The 24794-nt window shown below is 39.2% G+C and overlaps 1 protein-coding gene across 2 annotated transcripts; it reads right to left on the reverse strand.

Annotated features, from left to right (window-relative positions):
- Window positions 1-7149: 7149 nt before the first annotated feature.
- On the reverse strand, window positions 7150-23316 carry tfap2c (transcription factor AP-2 gamma (activating enhancer binding protein 2 gamma)). 2 transcript variants are annotated; one of them, XM_023845442.2, is made up of 7 exons: window positions 23207-23316; window positions 17295-17756; window positions 17079-17130; window positions 12044-12272; window positions 10042-10160; window positions 9086-9227; window positions 7150-8810 (listed from the first exon to the last, which is right to left on the reverse strand). In XM_023845442.2, exons 1-7 carry the CDS (start codon window positions 23234-23236, stop codon window positions 8519-8521), a joined length of 1326 nt encoding a protein of 441 aa, XP_023701210.1. In that variant the 5' UTR covers window positions 23237-23316; the 3' UTR covers window positions 7150-8518. The 2 variants fall into 2 exon arrangements, with proteins under 2 accessions (XP_023701210.1, XP_023701209.1); XM_023845441.2 differs by lacking the exon at window positions 23207-23316 and adding an exon at window positions 19750-20135.
- Window positions 23317-24794: the final 1478 nt, after the last annotated feature.

Below are 24794 nucleotides of genomic sequence, written 5' to 3' on the forward strand. Positions count from 1 at the left end.
TCGTAGCTATTTTAATTGCATGCCCAGCTGCCTGACTGTAACACTTCAGCCTCCTGAGTGGAGGTTCCTCCACTGAGGGACACTGCAGGTGGCCAATTGTGCTGCGGCTCTTTTGATCAGACCCCAAACCTTTTGGTGTTATCAGTGCGCCAATGGTCATGTGACTTGACAGAATTGTCGTCTGTGGTGCCATGTTGAACAACAGGAATAAAACTGGGAATTAGACACAGAGTATGCATGTTCATGATGGAGTACTCTCTGGGTACTCCGGTTTCCCCCCACAGTCCAAAAACATGCCAAGGTGAATAGGAGTTACCAAATTGTCTGTAAGTGTGAATGGTGTGTGTGCCCTGTGATGGGTCGGCACCCTGTCCTGAGTTATTTCCTGCCTTGTGGCCATAGCTTCTGGGATAGGCTCTGGACCACCAACACCCTGAATAGGACAATAATATAGAGAAAATGGGTGGAAGATTTTAAATTGTAAAACTATGAGGAAAGAATGGAGAGAGGTGGGACAGTTATGTTTAGACTTGAACTTACTAGTATATGCATTAAATAACCACAAGAGCTTTAAATTGGCCTCCTGGCACAATTTTAAAGATCTCTCATCCTGGTAGTAATATTCTCAGAGTCTTAAATCACTGTTTGTGTTACATGATCACATGGATATCATGAGAAGAGAGAGCTTTCAAACATTTAGTCTGTGCTGTTTTAAGCTGAGAAACAGGTAAACATATGCAAAGGGAAATCACTATTGTTATACTTCATAACAAAGGCAGGATTCCTTTTAAGCTGAAACAAATAACTACGAAAAAAATGTTTTCCACTAAATGTTAAGCAAGTGGATTGAAGGGGTAAATTTTTCCCACATTCTATTGTTGTTTTGTTTTTTTGTAGAATGCAAGCAGTGTTAGTTGGTATGTTTAAAAGTATTTGGTAAGAATGTCAGCATTGAGAGTCAACATTTTTCAGAGTGCTCAGAAATTCCTAAACAAAGTTTCTTGTTCCACCATTTAGGAAGTACTCCGCAGAGTTCTGATAGACGGAAATGCAACCAAAAAGAGAACATATCTGTTTCCAGAGCTCATAAAATGAATGTACCTTTGTACGTTTTATTCCTGGCTGCTTTGTGGGATATTCTCACCTTGTGCTGCATTTCTCTTATTTTGATGGGTTTATTTTTTGCCACACCCATGAATCCATATTTTAATTAAAGTTTAACTGACATTTGAGAGTCGTCTTATTCATTCATCTTCTTCATTGATCTTGTGCATTCAGTGGTGTTTATTAGGGTAGAGCAGCAGTTCCGCCTCTTTTAAATTAACAAAATAATAGTCACACAGTAAACATATGCAAGTGCTAATAATGTTATTACTTTTTTTTACCTCCATAGAGCATTTGCACAAATAAATATTGACAACGTTCTCTTCAAACTGAATTATGGATTCAGTGCCAACACAAAATATTACATACAGCTCATCTCAAAGAAGACGCTACGAAATGTCAACCATTAATCAAAGAGATCTTAAGAAGAACAAAGTGTTGGAACGAGGCCAGATTCCAGGTATTTAACTAAAGTTATGAGTGCCAGAAAGAAATGATTCACTGTGTCAGGGTGTAAGTCAAACTCGGCCCTTTGAACATTTCTGCAACATTAACCCTATGTTCACTGTCCACGTTAATCCTTCTAGGTGCAAAGATTGTTTTGCTTGTTGTTTGTCTGAGTCACTGCCTGGTGTGATGTGATGTTGGTTATATGCATATAGAATTCAGTTATGTTATTCAGTTAATGAACATGTCCAAGCACTTATCCATTAATCCATCTTTCATAACTATCTATCCAGTTGATGGTCATGGTGATCCTGCAGCATATCCCTGGAAAATAAAGGACATGAAGGAGGGAACACCCTGGAATTGATGTCAGGCCATCATATGGCACAAACACACACACACACACACAGTCGTGTAACCATATCTTTTTGGGGACCGCTCATTCATTTCAATGGGAAAAATGCTAATGCTAACTATGACAACCTTAACCCCTACCCAGCCCTAACCATAACCATAAGTAACCAAACAAATTACAAGATTTTTTGCATTTTTGTTTTTTTCATTGCAGTCATGGATTTTTATAAAATAGAGATTTCCCATATGGGGACCAGGAAACGGGTATTCATCATGTTGTGGGGACGTTTATGTAATGAATACACTCGGACCCGCGGATGGACGGATCATTGAGCCTTTATTAGCCCGGCTGAGTGAGACGGGCAACGGGGATCAGACAGAGACGTGGTTGTGCAGGCAGGGTCGGGATCCGGGTCTGTGGTCGAGGTCGTTAGTGAGAGGTTCGGTTACTGGGGAATCCATCTGGACTCACAGACAGGGCACCAGTGGAACTCACAGGGAGGAAGAGCGAGGGGAGGAAGGGCAGGAGGGTGGTTGAGATGGGCAAGCGGGGCGGAATGGAGCTAGACGGGAGACAGTGAGAATTATACTCAGTATGGTTCTGTACATGAAGCAATACCTCGCGCTGGACTGCGGTTTTTGTCGTCCTTATATCCAACGTGCTTCAGGGGCATTGGTCAGAGGCAGCTGCTTCCCATTGCCTGTGTGCAGGCAGGGCGTGACAATTTGGTCCCAACAAGGTAAGGTATACCTGGACCACACACACACACACACACACACACACACACAACCAAGGATTCACCTACTTACCAAGTTGTGTGTTTTTGGACAGCAGGAGGAAAGCACCCACAAGAAACCCCCACAAACATGGGTAGAACTCCACATACATAAAGAATGGGAAACTATATATCATGAAGTAACTAGGAGCTCTGTGGAGTGAAGCAGAAGCTGGGAGCTGCTTCCATAAGATCTACATCAGGCTGAGGCTTTAATCTGCATAGAGAATTAATCAGGGCCTAATGTGCTCTGCGAGCCTCTGTGCAGTAGCTTGCTTAGCACTCATGTGATGATTCACAGCTGACACTGATCTTTCACAGGATGTCCCCGATCACAGATACGGAAGCTGCCCCGATGCTCAGCAGGTTGCTGACTGAGGTCTCTCACAGGTCCTTCCCTACACTCACATGCGTCATTAGGACTCTGTAATTAGTGCACATTCATCCTTATTAGCATGGTCGCCTTGGGAATCAAACATGTGTTTTGTAACCTGATTAAGCTTAGTGGGATTGGGTTAGGGATTATTACTACCGTTACTGTGAATTAGCATTACTCAGCTCATGCAGAAATGCTCCACTTTGACAGCTTTATTGATTCGTTTAGACCTAACATGAGACCTAAATTAGAAACGATTTGATATTTTTGTAGGATAGGGAGACGGGCCACTTGTTCAGCTGTTGGACCTAATGTGTGTGTTTTTTTTTGTAATTTAACTGCTTATGTTTTGTTCACCATTTGATAATTTATGTATTTTTTTTATTTTAAACAGGAGTGATGAGGAAGAGTGAAGCAACCAGTGTTTGGAAAGAATAACGGGGCGCACCACTATTTGGGTTTAGCAAGCTAACTGCGGGCATAGCACCGATTCCCGTAGAAACTAAGACATCTGTTAGAGACAGACACAAGGCCTCAGTCTCCATGCTTTTGGTGAGCCTGTGTGTCCGTGTGTGTGTGTGTGTGTGTGCGAGCGGGTTTACCTATCCTTATGGGGACACAATGTCCCCATAATGTGATAAATATCCGTTTTTTTTCCCTTATGGGGACCAGGAAACTCTATTTTATAAAAATTGGTGACTGCTAAAAATGCAAAAACTCTTGTATTTTGCTAGGTTACTTATGGTTATGGTTAGGGCAGGGTAGGGGTTAAAGTTGTCATAGTTAGCGTTAGCATTTTTCATATTGAAATGAATGAGCGGTCCCCATAACGATATGTTTACCCTACATGTGCGTGTGTGTGTGTGTCCGTGTGTCCATGCGTGAGTGTGTGCACGTGTGTGTGTGTGTCCGTGTGTCCGTGTGTCCATGCGTGAGTGTGTGCACATGTGTGTGTGCGTGCGTGTGTGTGTGCATGTGTATATTTGTGCGTCTGTGTTTGGTTGTGGGAGGGGTGTGTTTGTCTGCAGTCCAAGGAATAAGGAAGGGGGAGGGCAGGCCGCTACATTCCCACAGAATGACTCAAAAAGAACAAAAAGAGTCACTTTGCAACCCCCCCAGCCCCCCCCCCAAACACACATGCAGTCTACACTACCCCACCTAAACATCCGTTGTCTGTAATTTAGATTAATTTCAACCACATTTTCCCTGGGGATTATATGTTCACCCCATCCTAATGTTTTGTGCTTTGCCCCCCCTCCAACCCCCCAACTCATCTGATCTTAGTTTAAATCCTCGCCCGCTTCTCCTGCTTTCTGTTTTGTAACTTTTGTGCCCATGAATATACTTTATTTTCTCCTCTATCTTGTTGTGGGATCGAACAGTGACGTACTCACGATAAAAGAACCTAAAATGGTGCCGTAAAATGGTCCTTCTCAGCTCATTTTATCTCGGACAAATCATTCTGTCCTGCATCCGCACCATTCTGTTCCACTTAAAGTTCTTACTCATCACTCAAACACACAGTGCTTTTAATAAAAGCTACCCATACATGTTGTTTTTTTCCATTCTGACCTTTCTTCTAATCCCTATCTGTAATCAACCTCACATCCCGGTTTCAGTTTCATTACACTAGCTTAATTAAAGCTTAATTCCACTTGGATATATTTAAAAAGTTTTTTTGATGATCATGGTTATATTTTGTTGCATAATTTGATAATTGTCCTGTGTTGTTTAGCACATCTGTTTTCCAAGTTCTATCATATTAAACCCATTTTTATTATGAGTAAAAGGTAGTGACTTCTGCTTTATCGGTGTAGCTGATTAATTATTATATTAGTTTTATTGTTAAATATCTTACATACATATACTATTAGTAATATATTTATATTTATACAACAAATATAATCCTTCTTTCTAATAATTTGCCTATACTTTGCAATTGATATGTAACAAACAGTTGTCAGTTTCAGTTTGTTGAAAAAATATGTCTTATAAATGCTTAATGATCCGTTAATAAATACTCTTATCTGATTTTGAGTTGTGTATTTGTCTTTGTGTCATTAAGTTTGAATGTTTCAATTTATAAAACTTGTGATCTTCTTGCAAAGAATATTAAACACAAATCTGTCTTTTGGTCTTTTTCTACTCTCTATTTCATCACTGATTAAGTCCTCAAAGCATCCTTAAAAGACGCAGGAAACTTTGGTCCCACTGATTACACGAGGGACTTACACATGAGTGGTACAGTTAGGCTGAGAGAGTAAAACAGCTTCCGCTCTTCAGCATCCTTTTCAATTTCCTCTTAATTTCCTTTTTAAAAAAAATAATCTGTCTGAGTGCTTTCATTTTAATACTTGGGTGACATCCAATAAAAACAAACACAAAAATAAAAATTTTAACTGGGGAAATTCTGAATTCCTCATGCTCCTTGCATTTCCTGGATGAATACATGGAACATGCCCCTTTCCCAGGATACCCTCCCTAAACGAGCACACACACGCACAGTTTAGCCCAGGGAATCTCGCTGAACATTCTCATTGATGTTGCTGCATTTGTAACTTAAAAGGTTCCTCAACAGAGGGGCCAGATAGTGTTAAATAAGAGCGGAAATCTGTCGTTGTGTGGAGCGTCTCCATTTAATCCTGCCGCGGCTGCAGAGCAATGAGGAAACTTCAAGGTTGAAAGCAGTTTAATGACCTAAGTATGCGGAATTCGCTTTGGGAGGCTAAATGTCGAGCGACATCCAGTGAGTAGAATCTACAGAGCCACTTTCGTAGCATTGGCACGGGAAGATAGTTCTGAGGGTAAAGAGGATTCAGCTTTCCAGAGGGCCTCGCCCACCCCACCCCCCAGGAAATAATATATGTAACTAAAGGCAGTTACAGTGAACTGCTGCCAGGGCAGTATGCTACAGATCTGGTCCGACCAGTTCCAAGATAGCAGCTCCAACTTGTTCTGCTGTTAGCAGTTACCTGAGCTACAAGAAAGCTATTTGCACACTAAAAACCCAAGATCCGAGTTTCTCCCCCCTTGCCTGTAACCCGTGAGCCCTTAAATATATGTTTCATTAGAGATATATGAACAGTGTCACGTAAATAGTTCCTAGGCATTTGTTTTTTTTTTTCTTTTACATTGAACTGTATCATTTTTAATAGCTACTCTCATATGACATATATGCATATTAGTACATCTGTATATTTTCACTCTTCAGGTACATTGTTGAAGGGTACAACAGAGAAGTTCATCTGATTTCATGTTTTTTTTTTCTCCTTGTGTTCTTTTTTGCAAGTAATGGAATAAGCCTGGATATGTGGACAACATCCAATAATAAACAATTTGATTAAATTTCCATTGAGTCTTTTGCCATCATCTTGATCTCTCATCTCCATTCATGGGAAACAGGATTCAAAAGCAATAAGAGTTGAGGGAGCATTCTTATGTAAATAGCACATAAGACAACCAGCAATACTGGCAGACTGCTGGTTGTTGAGTTTAAAAATACCGCTGTTTGCTTAGTGCATGCTATAAATTCTCTCCGTAGACCTTACAGTACAAATTGAAAAACAAATGTCTTTTGATGAGGTCAGCAGGAGTTTCTTTAGAAAACAGCATGTCTGTCCTGTTCAGTGTGCATGTGGTACAGTTTCTTACATATAAAAATAATAACAAGGTGGAATTTCTCTTATACCAGTGTATTTCCAGTGCAGAACTTTTACTGTAGAACAACCATATTATGCCACCAGCTCCCCTACACACTGGCCAGTGTCCAGTGAACAGTTCTACACAATGGAATTACAAATAACTAATTTCATTTACACACACTGCAGAGATGCTAAAAATGTCATGATGGCTTCTTTGAAATGTACTATATCAAATTAATATAAACAGGTAAAACTTTAATAAAGGACAAAAAGACGTGTGCATAATTTAAGAAGTTCACGCAGGAGTAGCAAATATTTTACAGAAGGGAATAACTGACGCTGACTGGTAACAGCAGTAGCCCACAAGCAAGTAAAAAGGCTGGCTTTCAAAAAGAGACGGCTTGTGTGAGCCGCTGTTTACAGCAGATAATGATGTCCCTTGTATACTGCATTAGTTCCATTTTTGACATTTATTTTAAAAAAAATGCTCACATTACACACATGAATCACCCACAGCTTTTCAAGACATGCACCACTGAATGAAAACGTGGCAGATTAGTATGTGAAAGAGATCGTTTCACATTACATTACATAATGGAGGAAGGAAAATTAAAATCAGATAAAAATATCAAACACTTTTAAATAGCCTGATAAACTTTTTTTTTTTTTAATTATTTTTAGTCTTAAAATAGCTTTGCACAAATCTAAAAAGTACATCAATCCCGTAGCCTAGCTTCTATATAAAAAGCTATAACCCATTTATAAAATTTTTCAAAAAGGTAAGCAGAACACCAGTATTTTACCATTATTTACAAATCCCGTTAAATTACAACATAAATTAAAAAAAATATATTTACAAAGACAAGAGAAAATTCTGTTTACACACATTTAATTAAAAAAGAACTCCCAAAGTACCATGGGAAAAATGGTGTACTTCTTTCTTCACCATCCATATATCTTTTAAACTGGAATTAAAAAAAAAATGCAAATAACATATGCATAACATATTCACACAAACTGTATGGAGAGGGAAGGTGACCATATTATTATAATAGGAAAATATGTAAAAACCAAGATGCCATTTTCATGAGCTATTCTTTTAGTTGTTTTTAGTTGTCTTCCAGGACTTCCAATCAACTAGCATCTCGGAGTTGACCACCAAAGAATCCAACAGTGATGAAAGATGGTCACATTTCCATTCTCCAACGTGCATGACTGCACTTTTAGGTTTACATTAGGGGCCTCAGTTCACTACGGTGTCGTGCAGTCAACTGTATTTAGTTCCTTAACACACATCCACATGCATGCACACACCTAATTATTGTATTTCCAGAGACAAAATACAATAACACTGTAGATTTTTCTCTTTAAAAACAAACAAAAAAAACAAAAACAAAAAAAAAATTTTAATACAAATACGTTTATTTTTCTCCCTAGGCAACGGATGACTGTCCACGGTGATCCGATGTAGGAATAATGAATATTTCTGGAGGGAGTGGATTAGAAAAATGTATCACAGGAGGGCTTTTCGGTGGATTCCTTAGGACCCTGAGAAGAGTCTCATCTCTGTAACAAGAAGGTGGAGGACAGACACAGATCTTCTCCCAGGGCTGAGCAGTATAATCAGTGCTTGCTCTCACAGCTCCACTAAATCAGCTTTCCTCAGGCCAAACACCAACAAAACGGAAACACTGACGATGTCAGAAGAGCGCTGAAGGAAACCGGAAAAGACGGGGACTCGTTAACAGTGATAGCAAGGAAAAAGCGAATGTATCCTCGCATGTGGAGAAGAGGTGGGGTGGCCGGGCGTCACCGGCGACTCATTTCCGGTGTTTTTCCATTTTGTCGGAAGCCTTGCTGCCTTCCGAGGAGCCTTGGGCATCATTGCCGGAGCTCAGGTACATCTTGTCCACCTGCTTCAGCGCTTCATTCAGGTAGTTCTGCAGGGAAGTCATGGCGGCACAAATGGCTGGGCTTCCGAAGCCATGTGTGATGAGGCTGAAGTGGGTCAGGCAGCCTTGGATACCGGGTTCGAGGATGGGCGCGGGCCTCGAGTTCCCTAGCGGCGAGCGATCCTGGGTCAGGAGGTCCGTGAACTCCTTGCAGATTTGCCTGACGGGAAAACAGAGTCAACAAAAGGGCACCTGTGTCACTCTAGAGACACTTAACACTCAAGATTTGTTTCAGCGCTATCCAAAAATCCTCCCTCCTAAATGAATATCTATGAAGTCAACAAATGATCATCCAGTGCTCTGAATAAATGCAAACAGTACTTGAAATCTCTTTTTTTTAAAAAAAAAAAAAAACCCTTTAAGAATATCTTTTAGCACATTCCAAAGTCATACACCTCGTCTTCAAAAACAGGACTAGGACAGGCCGACGCCTACTTTGCGGCTAGAAGCATATTTTTCCTGGAGCTGATGTCATTGCGTTCCACATGTGGCCGGGTCAGGTACTCCGCGATGGCCTTCGCAGGAAACTCAGTCTCGCACACGTAGCCAAAGTCTCTGGCTAGGTGCACAGCCTCACCTGCGAGTGGGGAATGAGCGAGACCCAAGGTTACCTAATACCCTGACACAGAAGCATAAATGAACGTTAAAAGCTACATCACCGAGTTGGTTTTGTAGCCTGCTAATAACACACCTGGGCACACTTTGGGTTATAGTCATCGATTTATCGAACGACAATGCAGGTAGCGCTCTCAGACTAAGTAACGGAAGCACCAATTTTTAAATTTAACCACTACTCTTCAAAACACATCACATGTATCAACAAGTCTTCATTCAGCTTTAAATGTACCTCCAAGACACATTCCTGCTTAGAACAGTCAGCTTATTTATGGCAATAAAGAACAGTAACAAAATCCATAAAAATCAGCTCATTAAAGATTATTCCTCACCATGGAATGATTGGCAAGAGATTAAATGTTTAATTAATAGATCTCATAGCAAACATAAAGACGGGAAAGTGGGGAAAAAAACCTAAGAATGCCCAGGCTAGATGAGTATGAAATGAGAACACAGGCATGGATGATTACTATAAATCTCATTTCTACCCCAAACTCTTCAGCAACCTCAAAAGTAATAAAAACTTTGGTGTCAACTTTCCCAGATATTTCCATGGCAACAAGCACATTTCACTGCCAAAATAACCAACAGCTTAATCGTATCTGATAATCATGCTGGTCTGGATGGGCTGTGTGGAGTCCATCATCGATCATTGAGGGTGGTGATTTTTTCCATCTCAAAGTATTTCCTCGATCAGGATGGGTGAAAGACATAATGCACCTTAAGAATCTTACCGGTCATACGGAAGAAACAAAAACCAGCCGACGATGACATACCTTCCACCAGTGCTGTAAGCAGTGTGACATTGGCTGCCTTTCGCCGTCCTGCAGGCAAGTTCAATCCGATCTTGTCCAGCTTCTCTCTCAAGGACCGACCTCCATTTTTAGACTTTGCTCTGTGTGGGATAGTATTGGTGTGAGGATGCCATGCAGATAGCAAATGAGTAATTATACATCAGCAAAGCACAGAGAAAAAGTAGAAGGGTATTTGCAAAACAATCAGGTTGGAAGTAGCTATTATACAATAAAATAAAACAAATCAAATGGTTATTTATTTTTATTTAGTTTTTTGGTCTAATGAAAATAGACCATTCATTGTAGTGTTTCATGTAATTATTTTATATTTGTGTTTAATTTCGAAATCTGCTCAACTTTCAGAATATGAATGGGGAAAACGAGGCCTGAAGAAACGAGTCTACAACCTCTGTCCCAAATGAACGCTCCACTTCACAGTTTTTAACGAACTAATATAAATGTAACGTAAAGAGCCTGAAGCCATAGCCTTTTAGGTCACCGCGCATCAGCTTAGTGTTGGACTGTGTTGAGCAGATTCAGTGCACGCATGGCGTAGGTTTGGTTTCAGCATTAAGAGGCACCAGGGCTGTGCAGAGACTTTTCGGGGCAGTGCTAGACCGGGGGCAAACAATGGCAAACAAAATTCGACTGGATTCCTCAATTGGTGATTGTCAGTGATTGAAAAGTAAGGACAAAATAAGGCCCCAACTCTCACCGCCCTGAACACGCACACACACAAACACGCACGCACTCACGCCACACACGCACGCATGCACACACACGCACTCACGCACACGCACGCACACATGAGCACACACGCACGCATGCACACACACGCACGCACTCACGCACACGCACGCACACACGAACACGCACACACGCACGCACACACGAGCACACAGATGTTTGTATTCATATCTTTGTGGGGACCGTCCATTCATTTCACTGGGAAAAACCCTATTTCCAACAGTGACAACCATGACTCCTACCCGGTCTTAACCTTAACCACAAGTAACCAAACAAAGTACAACACTTTTGGCAATTTTAATTTAATTTAAGTAAGCATCACACCAGAATTACAACCCTAATAACTGATAACCCAAAATAACTAGACAACAAATCTGATAAAAATTTTACTGAAAAATTTATATACTCTGTACCCCCGCAACATTGGTAAGGACGTGTCCCTCCTGTTCATAACCAGCTCTACACCCTGGACACCCAAACCCCTCCCTGCTCGCTGCATCCGAAGCATGAGCGAATGGCGAGCCGCATCTCAGGGGAGGTACTTAAGGGACGTCTCAACTGGCGACTCAACTGCCACTCCTTCAAGACCGATCTGAGCCCATGCGTCTACGTCAGGGGGTAGGATAGGTCCCGTTTGGGGTGGCTCGAGATGGGGGAGATGCCGAAATGTGACTTGGAAAGGCTTGTTTGAGGGACTGTCAAAATGTGGGCTTAACCCGAGGCAGGATTAGGATAACGAGGTGAGCATGGGAGTCGATGAGCCAAAGATGTGGACACCAGACACACACACACACACACACACACACAGCTTTGTAATTATATCTTTTATTGGTCAAAATAACAAGCTTTTACTACATTGTGGGGGGCATTTGGTCCCCACAATGTGATATAAACGTAATCTACACACACACACACACACCTAAGCCACTCCAAGGCCAGATAAACTGATGCAATGACAGAGCTGACGCAAGACACAAACAAAACAGCCTTGATTATTTAATACAATGCCTCCTTCAGGGATACTGAAGCTTTGTTTGCCCCAAAACAGGTTATTAAGAGTATGCACACACACTAAATATTAAAATCGATAGCACATGTGCAAATACGTCTCAATATCTTAATTTCTCAACACGTGTGCCAGGAAATCAGTTCACCTGGAGCTATTTTTGGGAATTTCCACTCCACTTGTTTTTTACTCTACTGGGCAGAGTGAGTGAGTGGGGGTATGATTACTCACCTGCGCAGGACGCCCCCCAGAAGTGAGGCGTTGAGGCACTCTGGGGGAGACAGTCGCCGCTGAACTTCAGCCACCGTCACCTTGTACTTGGATGTGGAGCTGAGCAAGGAGAGGCGTCCTGGCACTGAGCAGAAGACCTCGGTTGGGTTGGACACCATGCCCAGAAGCGACTCCTTCTGATAGGGCAGGGCCAGGGCGCTACCCTTGGAAAGCGACACTGAACCTGTAGCTGGAGAAAAAAAAGCCCAGTATGATGCCAACTGAAAGCCGTGAAAAACAGGCGGAACAGGATGCGCTTAAAGCCCCGGGAGGTGATCCTGACCAAGTCAGTCTGCATCACCCCATTAGGGATAAAATCCAGCTACACTTAAAGCTATGAAAGTCACATCACATAAAACTGAAAGGTATGAAACTGAAATACTTGAAAAGAATTAGAGGCTTTACTGGAGCTGAACACCGTCATCATGGTTCCCATTTTATCATTTTCGGTGTGATGGAAAGTGTTTTACTGGTATTTATCAGGACTCTTTTAAAACCTCATTAAAATTCCAGATATAAACATATATATCACATGTAATGTGTCTTTTAAAAAATATTTAAAATTTAAATATTTGAATATTTTTTTTTTAAATACTTTCTCCAACAAGATGGCTTTTCCCAATAGACGGGCATTTGATCACGGGTTAAAAATATTTTGCGGAGAAACAATTAAACAGGTTCCCGTCGCGGTATAATGGATGTACAGAAATGTTACAGGCCCTAAAACAGGCAGATAAAAATTGCTACGCTCATAAAATCTTCATGCTTTGAGTCTTAAATGATGCATAATGTTGGCCGTGGCCAGTCTATATATCTATATATCTATCTTCCGGGAGCTGGAGCCTATCACAGGGGCCATAGGGCTGGGGTACACTCTGGGATAGACTCCAGGTACCAGGTATCAGGTACACTGGCCATCACAGGGCAGATACACTCACACGTCAAAGGCAAAGTACAGGGGCCAATCAGCCTAACTGCATGTGAAACACGGAAGGAGCAGCCCAGCTTCACGCTTACAGAACCCAAACCATGAAGGTGTGATGCAACTAGTAACTGAATGGTTAACAGTGAAACAAGCATGAAAACCAGAAGCTACAGCAATGGCCAACCGTGCTTAAAGCAAGAACCCAAGACCCCTGATTTATTTAATGCACACTTCCCATTTGACACAGCGATCAGAAGCAGCTACCAATGCCAGTTTTATAAACCCACAACCATGGGAACTGTCTGAATAACAAGTATATGTCTTTGATGTGTAACTGTATCACCAGCTAAAGTACCAATTCCAAAAAGCAGCTACATGTAACTCCCACTAAAACCTTTCCTGCAAAAAACAAAAGCTATGCCAACACGTCTTAAGGGTGTAAGTAGCCACACATTGAGATTTTTCAACAAGGAAGCAACATGCTATACAAGCATGGACTGTGGCTGGAGTATCCCCAGATATGGCTTTCAATGAAAAGTCTTCGTAGAGGACTGGTAGGGCTTCACACACCAGGGCAAACAGCAACCAACAGACCATAGCGCTCACTGTCAGTACTACACAGAGCTGCATTATCATAGCACATCATCACCACAAGCAAAATATCAGAGTTTTGTGGTTTGAACAGACACCTACTGACTAAGAAACACAACACACACACACACATCGGGTAAACATATCTTTATGGGGGCTACTCATTCATTTCTATGGGAAAAATGCTAACGCTAACTATGACAACCAAAACCCCAACCCAGCCCTAACCATAACCAAAAATAACCAAGCAAAATACAAGAGTTTTTGCATTTTCAGTTTTTTCATTGCAGTCACATATTTTTATTAAATTGAGTTTTCCCTTATGGGGACCAGTTTCCTGGGGAAAAAATGGGTATTTATCACATTGTGGGGACATTGTGTCCCCATAAGGAAAGGTATACCCGCTCACACACACACACAGGAATACAGCTAAAATACTATGCAATAGTATATAACTGAGGGAAAACATTGTGGGTATTTTTCATCATGCTAGAATTCCTACATGACACATACGCAAAATGAATTAAATATGGTTTATATGAATTTTATAAAGCATGAATTATATAATGATTACAAAGTACCAAAAGATCAAGATGGTGTATTAACAATACACTTACTATATAAATGTGTGCCTTTCATCCACTTGCAACATCACAATGGCATGTCCTTGTATTTACATATAAATAATTAATATGCAGTTACTGTAAGAACAAAGTGTGTATGACTTATGTGCCGAAACACACACAATCGAAAAGACAAACTGAAACATTCAAACGTCACCTTCAAGTGCTAAAACAAAAGACTGATCAGTAAATATGAATAATACATTTTATCCACATTAGCCTCAATGTCACCCTTACACGAAGTCCTCTCTAAGTTACCACGACTCCTGCAACTTCATAGGTCAAATATAAACACAAGGAACCTGAACATGACAACAAGTCGAGGCTGAACTGGAGCACACAGTGGCGTTTCTGATGCTGCTTTTCTTGAATGAGTTTTCATTTGCCACATCCGGTGGCCAATAACATGGATATATGTACACATCCCCAGGATAGCGGCTCTCAAAAAGTCATGGACAGACAGTGGAATGCCAATAAGGCGAGCATTAACAATGAAAATGAACCACTGTGGTCATTAAACTGTCACCATGATGATTAATAACTATTAAAAGTAGCATCTTTATGTTTATATTTACTTAGTGTGCCCCAGTACTAAATAAGTGGTTGGGTGATGGATGGATGGATGGATGGATGTATTTCCTTGGTGAGCAAGTACTTAGCAGTTCAAAACAGTTCCAGTTTGGCATTTTATCATCACCTACTACTTATTTCACAGCAAAAATATATAACATACATTATTAATGTGGAACTCTAGTCTGAAGTGATAAGTGGGGGGGGGGGGGGTATCACTTTTTATCATAATAGTACAATTTTGCACATTATAAAACACAACAATAAATGCTCTTGATTTGCACTAATGAAATCCGGAAAATTCATGTGGAGCACAAACATTTTGTGCGAGAGAGACTCACAAAGCAACCCGCCAGAGAATATCTCTGTCACAACACGGACACAGCTTTAATAGTTTTAACACTTTAACGTTATGCATGTAATGCAGTGCTCTTTGCATATACAAGACCTTGGAACTTGTAATTAAAAAATTAACCTCTTAAATGTATCTCCTTTGCTCTGGATCAGAGGTTTATAGCTTAGTTCTTCAAATCCACAATGCAGTCACTGTACTGACTGCATCAGTATATCACATGCCATAGCTTATGAAATTTCAGGTAACCAGGACCTGATCACCTCACCAGCCATAACTCATAAAATTTTAGTTTAATTTACCACAGAACAATCCTTACAAAACCTACTATTCAACAATAATTCTTTCACACATACTTGAATAACCAGGGAACTGCATATATAATTTAATTTGATTCAGACAATAGCTAAGCAACTGACACACCAGTATGGCATTTTGTAGTCTATTTATCTATACATTCAATTTCAGAAATTAATTTAATGAGTTAGTATGAATGACTCAGCTTTCTTATGAAACTGCACGGTTCTACAAAAACCCCAGTTACATCACTAACCACTGAAACGGAAAGCTACAACTTAAGCACTTAGCAGCTAGCAAAAAGTAAAAACACTAAGTGCTACATTTGTAAAGTATTTAAGTTACTGGGGGACTGAAGCATTTCGCAAAATGCTTTACACAAGTTTAATCCTTTAAATACTGATGCATCAACAAGTGGGTCATTTTGATTTAACGTAGCAAAACCATGCACATTTTTCAAAACAATAGTAGTGCATGTAGATCTTTACAGTTGTTTGCACAATTTAAGATTATCTTTCATATTTCTAAGCAGTGCATCTCTACGAGAAATAGAGAAACAGGGTGGATGCTGCTGATGCCAATTAACTGTCAGTGACATAGACCCCTTGCCAGCTAATGAAAGTTGTCAATACAAGATCCATTTTGAAAACATATGTTTCTCCGTGATAATTTTAAATTTTAGGACTACAAATCCCACCAAACCAAGAAACAGACGAGGTCGGTATGTGTTACAGAATGTTACAGTGGGTGTGTTGCTCGACTAACTCTTTCATGGTATAATGTGGTTGAACCAGTCCATTCTTCATCTTTGGATGTAATAAAAAAATCTTTTTCCTCTTTGCAATATACAAATGTAACAAAACAGGCAACAACAAGACCTCTATTCGTTTGTTTTAAATACATCACATAATGAAACTTTCTAAATTTCAATATTAGTGAACTACCCAAAAAGAAATGTAACTATTCGGTTATTTGGCAAAAGTTCCATTTTCCAAAAGTTTGCATTTTCTTCGGTGTTGTTAGATTTTTATAAGAACACTGTGGAGAGTTACAACTGCGGACGGAGACAGTCCAAGAAGATAATCCTACAAACTTTTAGTCAAACTTCCATTAGTTTTACCGCCATCTTCTTTGCTCACATATTGACTCATACACAGCTACAATTAGTCCTTAGATCGTCCAACATAGATCAAAGGACGCACAATATTTTAATGCAACCAATCAAAGGTTACCAGACCATCATCTACGAAAACATGCATAGTGAATTGCAGCTATCCCCAAAACGGACATTTCTCCCATCACCGCGAGGCGCGAACAACCGAAATGAGCGTGCAGACTACCTACCGAATGAGTGGCAGACCTACACCGTTTTTTTTTTCAAACCAATATTGTGTAAATTCGATACTTTGACAAACGTTTACATCACAGAATGATGTATTGCATTTGATTATATGTTTTGGATACAGAATCACATTAAAAGAATGCATGTGAGCATTTAAAATCCGCAATGACAAAATACAGAGCATTAATGCATACGCATTTAATGCATACGTCTACAAAACTACTGCGCAAGATGCACATTAAGACGCACATATGGTCACCCAAACTCGCAATACACTGGAAAAAAAATGCACTGACCTTTTTTAATAACTGTCTGGTCTGGCATGATAATACTGTGATCATCGACATGCTGCGGAAGAAAGAGCGTAAACAAGAGTTAAAATACGAGGTTTGCATGTGTATTGCATGCTTTGCAGAGGAAATACATCTTTTTCCCATTGTATCTTAACTCTGTGCGATTACGTCATTTTCATTTTTTTTTTAACTCTATAAGCAATTAACTAATTATCTCACCTGACCATCGTCCAATCCGTGACCCATGTCGTGCAATCCTATATTATCACCGATGACCGAGGAATCAATGCCGTGTGTATGCGGAGGGAGCAGCTCCGGTCGGCGGAACCCTTCCCTCCTGCCGACGGCCGAGGCGCCATCCAGCCCAAGTATCTGACCGGCCAGGCCGCTACGACTGTGGGGTCCGAGACCATCCTGGCCATGTCGGCCGGGCCAGGACTGCTGCTGGCTAGTCGATGTAGGTTGGTGTATGGAGTTGATGCTGAAAGGGTCGCTGAGGTGGGAGTACGGGTCGGTGGACTGAGGGTATGATATGGGCTGGTAAGGAGGTGGGAAGTACGGGGGTTGGAAGTCCGAGCTGCCGGAGTGTGAAAGGGAGGGCGCCGGGCTGTAAAGGTGCTGGCTGACCGCAGGCAGATGGGGCAGCCTGGCGTTTTCATTGCTGCTGCTGTCGTGTCTTTCCTGCAGAAATAATTTAAAAAGATACATGCATATTATGACATGTTAAAAGAAAGTCAGTAATAAATGTGTCCTCTTGGTGGTAAACTTTGCTTAGAATTAAACTTCAAAACAGGCAAATATTTTTTTTTCCATCAGTCTATGCGATATATAGTACCATCCTTAAAAGTGTAACTATCCCTGATGTCAAATACGTAAAAATCTAATGCCTTCCAGTTTTCCTTTGATTTTTGCCTAATTGTTGACGGCTTTATACTTCAGCACATATGCTAATTTGTCAAAGTGATTCTGAACTGGATGCACATATAAGAAATGTTATGAATCTTTATCAGTTAGTCTAATCTTATGAGTTTACTTTAAGATAATGTTAAAATCGCAGTTTTTATGCTTCCTCTCTGGTTTCTAATTCGCGGTCATCTCCTAAAACGATTTTATGTTTTAGGACTTTCTTTTTGTTTGAATGCTTGTGTTGGTCGACGTTTACCTATGGTTCGCTAAGATGAGGTTTAAGTTCGTCAAACAACGCTTAACATAACGGCAATTACATCTACTATCTAAGGTAAATGTAATCAAGACCCAGGCCGACAGTAATTTTCTTGAAATAGTTTTTTTTTTTTTTTTGAGGGAATCCGTCTTAATTTTATTTGGGCCTATTTAATTACGACACGTCAAATATGCAGATCTGACGCGTCAGAATAAATGTAGCGATGATAAATAGGATACAATATCACTATGTGATAAAATCATACTTTCCAGCCCATGACACCAAGACACGCCTATAAAATGAGTTCACATTTAAGCAAATAAGGAGACACGAGATTCATGCGTATGCGAACAGGTTTGATGACTGACACCATTTATAGGTTTATTAGGACAAAAGCTAAACAACGTGTTCTTGTCTTCTATAAAGAGATTAATTCTACGTTTACAGGATTTACATTTTTGTGTCAAAATTAGATCCATGCAAATCGAAACCAAAAATTTCCATCTGTAAAATGTGCTTATCGGTCGTATAACGACGTTTGAAATTCGGTCCATGTAACTTCCTGGCAAACTTCAAGTTTAGTAACACAAGTAAAGGCTTGCATACGACACTCTCTGAGCGAACAGTTTAAGACGGGCTCTATACTGTAGATCAGCCTACATACCGAAACTTGAGGGGAATTTAAGTAGTGACCGGTGACAGTTAAACGAATCATTATTTCATTTTACCTTGAACTAATTCTTAACTAAATCCGTCTTAGGTGATTTAGGTCTTACTGCACGTGGCATATTGCATCTAGCTTATTATTATTATAGTTGTTGCTTATAAATAGGGTTTTATGGATTCAAGGTCCCATCAATTTGCACGTAATAAGTTTTACAGCATCTACATTATCGCGGATATATTATTTGTGACAGACAGCGACCATATTTCGTTACTCGATCAAGGAGAAACGTTTACAGTAAGAGACTTACCTGGTTCATAAAGTGTGTCCCTTATAAATGAATAAATGAACTAATAAATGAACCAAATGCAATGCATTAGTGATATAGGTCTTGTTTGTACTTTGTTCCAAGATAGCATGAAGTGAATCTACGCTAAAACTTTAAAATACAGTATTTTTTGAGTCGGAAACTATTGCCAGCTAGGTTAACGAAGTCCTCAGAAGTATACCAGGATTGGCAAAGTACAAATTCTTTCGGTTTTAAGATTTGAAGTCATTAAAAGATTTCAGTTTGGTTCATAACTTGCAAATTATAATAAGCATAACATTGTCACGTTCACTGTTGAATCTTACAGCAACATCCATAGTAAAATTGCAGTTGCCCTTTCCAATATTATAATTTGAAATGTAATGAACACGGGAGTGAAACAAAATTAATACATACCTAGAACTACTCCTTGAAAACTGAAACTGTGACACACTTTGTTTAAGTTTTGTTCAGTTCACCTTATCTAGGCACACCTGTAGCAACTGTTTCAGAGTTTTATTGAGATACGTGTTCAACTTACCTCACAGTCTTCCTCATACTTCACGTTATCTGCTAGCTTCCACAACATGATTTCGAATTCCCTCCAAACTCAGATCAGATTTTTATTGATACTGATAAAGGCCAACGTTAAATCCAGATGTAATCGTAGTCGTTTGACGGACAGAACTTTCCGAAACTGCTCGAGGTAATCTTTGTGTCTATCTTTGTAACAAGAGACCGTTTAAAAGCACGTACTACAATAGGAAATACATGCAAAACAATATGGTTCACGCAAATAGTTTTCCAGGACCGAAACTACTGCTTAAGTGCAGAGGGGGTCAGAATTGAAGAATCTCTACTCCCTCTGATGGCCACAGTGCTGGTGTTTAGTTGCTGCTCAGCTAAGTGAAGGCTGTCTAGAAGAAAGTGTATTTTATTTGCATAACCACTCCTGCGAGGCGGTGCCATAAGATGATGTCATCCATGCAGCAAGGAAATGATCTTTAGCCAATTGGTTACTCTGTTAAAGTTGAACCAATCGGTACTCTGTCCGTCTACACCGCAATGCGAGAAGCAGATTAAGCAGATGTATTTTTGTAATAATAATAATAATAATAATTATTATTATTATTATTGTTATTATTAATAATATAGGCCTATTATACAATATTCTTCTAAAGTATATATCAAACTATTGTGAGTTTTTATTGTATTTGTTAATGTAATTATTTTTGCAATAATGATAAAGAACAGTTTAGGACTATTTTGTTCCACCGTGCATATAGGTAATAATTATATCATTTATTTTGTGTTAAATATCTGAGATATTGCGGATGAATTCAGTTGATAAACCTAGTTGCGCTTAACTATTAATGTATATGAAATGTCTGCATCCATTTCACCCTAAAAAGGTAATTTGTGGCCACACAGTAAGATAGAGTGCAGCTCATTTACACGGCAGGAATACTTATCTAGATATATTAATTAGATACATTTTTATAGGAATTTTGTGCCCTGGGATAGAATTGCATCACCTTCATCAGGGAACCCTTGCTTTGTGTTGGCTGGTATCGTTTCAATTTGCCATCGAGACAATGTATAAGATAAGCTAGTGCTTGGAAGATGCATGGATGAATGGAATTGTTTTGTTATAAAACGTTCAATCAAACTGCTATAATACGTTTTATGGGTTTTGATTATCTAAGCAACATCTCCCATATAGTGTCATTGGATCTTACGTTTAAGATGGGCAGATGACAGTTTAATGGTAGACAAGTGTTAAACAAACTAATTACTGCCATGGAAAAAAAAATCATCGTTTGAAAATGTTGCAACTATGGAATCTACGCAGAATCGGAGTTTGCCAAATCAATGCAATTTTACATGTAAACTTGGAATATAAATTTAATTACAATAAGGATTATTATTAAGCATACTGTTCTATTAGGCTAAGTACCTCTTAAAGAAACTGCATGGCATTTCATGTGTAAATTATATTATTTTTTTCAGAGAAAAAAAAATGCACCTAACGCCGATGAATAAAGTGGATTATTTAACATGCATTACAAAGACAGGTGGACCGAAAGCCATTATGTATTTGAAGCTGTGGTGTTCTCTTGTTTTTTACATTCTAGGCCGACTCTCTGTTTATTCATTCCCTGACACGTGGATCCAATCTAAGAAATACAAAGCCAGCAGCGTAAATCGACGTCAGGGACAGCCCAGCTCCCCTGGTTAGGCGATCGTTCTCCTGAGCACCCGGAGCTTGAAGCGTCTCCATTATCGAAAACCACTAAGTACTACGCATTCTCAGACCGCCTGTCTCTAATCTTCATTACCATTTTTGGTGGAGCAGAGCAACTTGTAAAAGAATTTGGGGAGTTCTGGGTATGCTTTGATATGCGAGTGTTCAGAATAAAGGAGCCTGTGATTAAAATGTGCATTTTAGATTTAAAGCTACCAGTAACACACTATTACCATTGCCTATCCTTAATAAAAATGTGTATATTTGCAACGGATGGTGAATCATGAATTGATTGACGAGACTTTTAATAACTTTTTCCTCACTTAATTGTTTAATTTTAATCAGTTGGTGAAAATGTGACAATTTTTTACACACACACACACATACACATACATACATACATACATATATATATATATATATATATATATATATATATATATATATATATATATATATATATATATATATACACACACACACACACATGCACACACACACATTCAATTTGTGCATTGTGAAATTTTGACGAGATATCAATTTGTCAGAACTAATAGGGTGATATTGTTTGCATGCTGCGTGCACGTTATGCAAAGAATCTTGCTTACAAAATTGCTTAAATTGTCAAATGTCTAACTGATTCTGATAAATTATGCAGCAAGAATAATAATGATAATAATATTAAAGCCGACAAATACATAAGAAAATGTCAGCAATGTAAACACGATATAATGATGCATGCATTTACCTGCAAGTGGTTATTGATTGATAATTTTAATTATTCTTTCAATTGTAACCAGCTTTTAAACAGAAAAAATAAAAAACAATGAGTTCTTTAAAATGTAATATTTAACTTAGATAAAAACTACAAATACTGTTCATTCGGTTCTTAATATATTTTGAAATATTTATAAAAATAATTTCGCACTTTCATGGAAAGGCAAAGGGAAATCTCTTGATTTAAACTTTTGAATGAAACTATTTTTTTTCAGAAAATTCGATAAAGACAGGGAAATATTGGATATATCGTGACACATTTTCCACAAGCCACCCGGATTCTGCGGAGTAGTCAATAGGTTTAAGCCGTTCATGAAAAATCGTGATTTTTAAGGTTGTCGTTTTAAAGAAACATTATATTACTTTTATTCGCACAACGCTACCAGTTAATTGGGCCCGATTACCTGCTACCTTCTCCACGCCAGGTGTCAGGACATAATATCCCGATCGTATGAGATATGTTCCTTTATGCTGCATGTTTAATGATACAATGGCAATTTTAATTATGTAATATTTGCGTTCTTAACAAAGACACTCTTTTTGCATCTGAGGTAAAATTGTACAGTAAACCTGCCCAACGATAAAGTGTAATAAAACTGAGACCGTAACACGTCGATTAACACAATCGACTGGAAGGTATGCAAACTGGCCAACAGTAGTGTCAATATAGTTTAGTCATTTCGGTCTTTTATTATTATTACTGAAACAGTAAATTATTTTTGTCCCATAATTACTTGTCAATATAAATAAAATGCAACAAAATAAGACCTATCAGCAGTGATCATAATAGATTTTGGTTTGCTATTTTACGTGTATAATTATGGTGCTTGTACATGCTATTCTCCTTTAATTACCTGCCACGCAAACTTTTTCAATATACACGTTAAACGCAAACAACTCTACGAGAACCTTACAGTGTTTACCAGTATCACAAGTAAGCAGAAAAGGTGTGCCAAAATATAGGTTACTGACTTACCTGCCAGTCTAATCTATCCAGTAAAGACATCTGCACGGATCGATCGGCAATTCCAGTTGAGTCTACAGCTGATAACTTCAGAAGTGGCCTGTGCCAAAGACTTCACCTGAATCTGGAGTATTGCGCTCTACCTTTGCGCATGCGCCAAATCCTTATTTACACCTGAGCTCTAGCCTGAAGACGTCAGCTAAGTACTGCAACAACAGACAAGTAGCTGAATAAAAATTATTGACACAGTTATGTAAGACCAAAACCATTGGCAGTTAACGTGATTGTACTCTTCAGTAAACTGATCAAAAACATCTGATTATATCATTTTTATTGAGATATACGAGTGCTTTACTACAGACCAGTTTACAGTTTATAACCTCATGCAGTTTTAACATACCACCATGGAAAAGACCCCTATCTGATCTGGAACCGAATGAAATGAGAATGAGAACAGAATGAAATTTAATTTGCCTAACCACATTAAGATGTTAGATTTAAATTGAGAACGCTGTATTCAACGTTTGCACAAAGGCACGTATGAAGCTATGTGGGTAACGTATCATGCCAATATGGAAAAAAATGGTTCTTTGCACGTCATGCTAACTTTAAAATAAATTACTAACACATCATCCTAAAGTTGGACAGTGCTTTGTAGACCTTTTACCAGCCTGGCCTATATACGATCATTTGAGGATCCATAAAGACCAAATTAAGTAATTAGATCCAATTAAAATCATTTTGTGGTTTTGCAACAATGGAACAAGCACAAGGATGAGATTCCGCAAGGTCCTAGAAATTTTACCTTAACCTGTCAACGTGAACGTGAATGGATAAACAGTTATAATAATTACGTACTAAAATGACTGAAATCCCGCCTTAGGCTCGACGTCCTCAGTAAGTTATTAAATCTGGTTTGCAGTTTATACTGGAAAACTGTCGTGGAGTCTATGTTTTACGGTTTTCGAATCGATCGCATTATATTTTTATCGGATTAAGACATTCACGTCGCTAGGATGTCAGTTGGTGCTAAAAGTGAACAGTTATAAACTACATATATGTGTGTTCATGTATATTTCATATCTATATTTGTGTTGTAACTATAATTTGTTTCATGTTTGTGAAAACAAAAACACTTCCTCAAATATCTACTACCATCGTGTGGTCAAGTGTCGCTATTGCCGCTAGTGGTTTATAAATCCAATCACCCCTCGATCTTCCGACCACTTAACCTGGGAAGACTTAAGCCCAGGGGCGTCATTAGGCCTATTTTGGGGGGGATTTAGCCCCCTAAAATATTTTTTTAGCCCCACCCCCAAATAAATGTGTGTAAATATTACATACAAGTCTCACACCCTCCAGTAATCATTCAGCCATTGATCTCTATCTACGCCTCTGCTGAAGCCTATTCCAAACAGCCTAGGCACAACAGAGTATGCCCTGGATGGGATGCCAGTGTATTACACTTTATGGGCAATTTGGTCCACTTAAGGTGGGGAGAGCATGAAAACTCCAGGCACTCAGTATGGAGGTAGGATTCAAACCCAATAGAGTTGAGAGGCAACACTTATATTCACTGACCACCAGGAAGCATTATTAT

This window comes from Paramormyrops kingsleyae, chromosome 8 (genome assembly GCF_048594095.1).
Source record: "Paramormyrops kingsleyae isolate MSU_618 chromosome 8, PKINGS_0.4, whole genome shotgun sequence".
Taxonomy (NCBI): Eukaryota; Metazoa; Chordata; class Actinopteri; order Osteoglossiformes; family Mormyridae; genus Paramormyrops; species Paramormyrops kingsleyae.

Excerpts from the sequence above, each read along its gene's own strand:
- tfap2c (XM_023845441.2), bottom strand. The coding sequence starts at position 19,797 with ATGTTGTGGAAGCTAGCAGATAACGTGAAGTATGAGGAAGACTGTGAG. Across the intron at positions 12,273-17,078 it reads CCAGACAGTTATTAAAAAAG|CTACAGGTTCAGTGTCGCTT; the intron begins GTCAGTGCATTT and ends TTTTTTCTCCAG. Across the intron at positions 8,811-9,085 it reads AATATGCTTCTAGCCGCAAA|GCAAATCTGCAAGGAGTTCA; the intron begins GTAGGCGTCGGC and ends TTTTCCCGTCAG.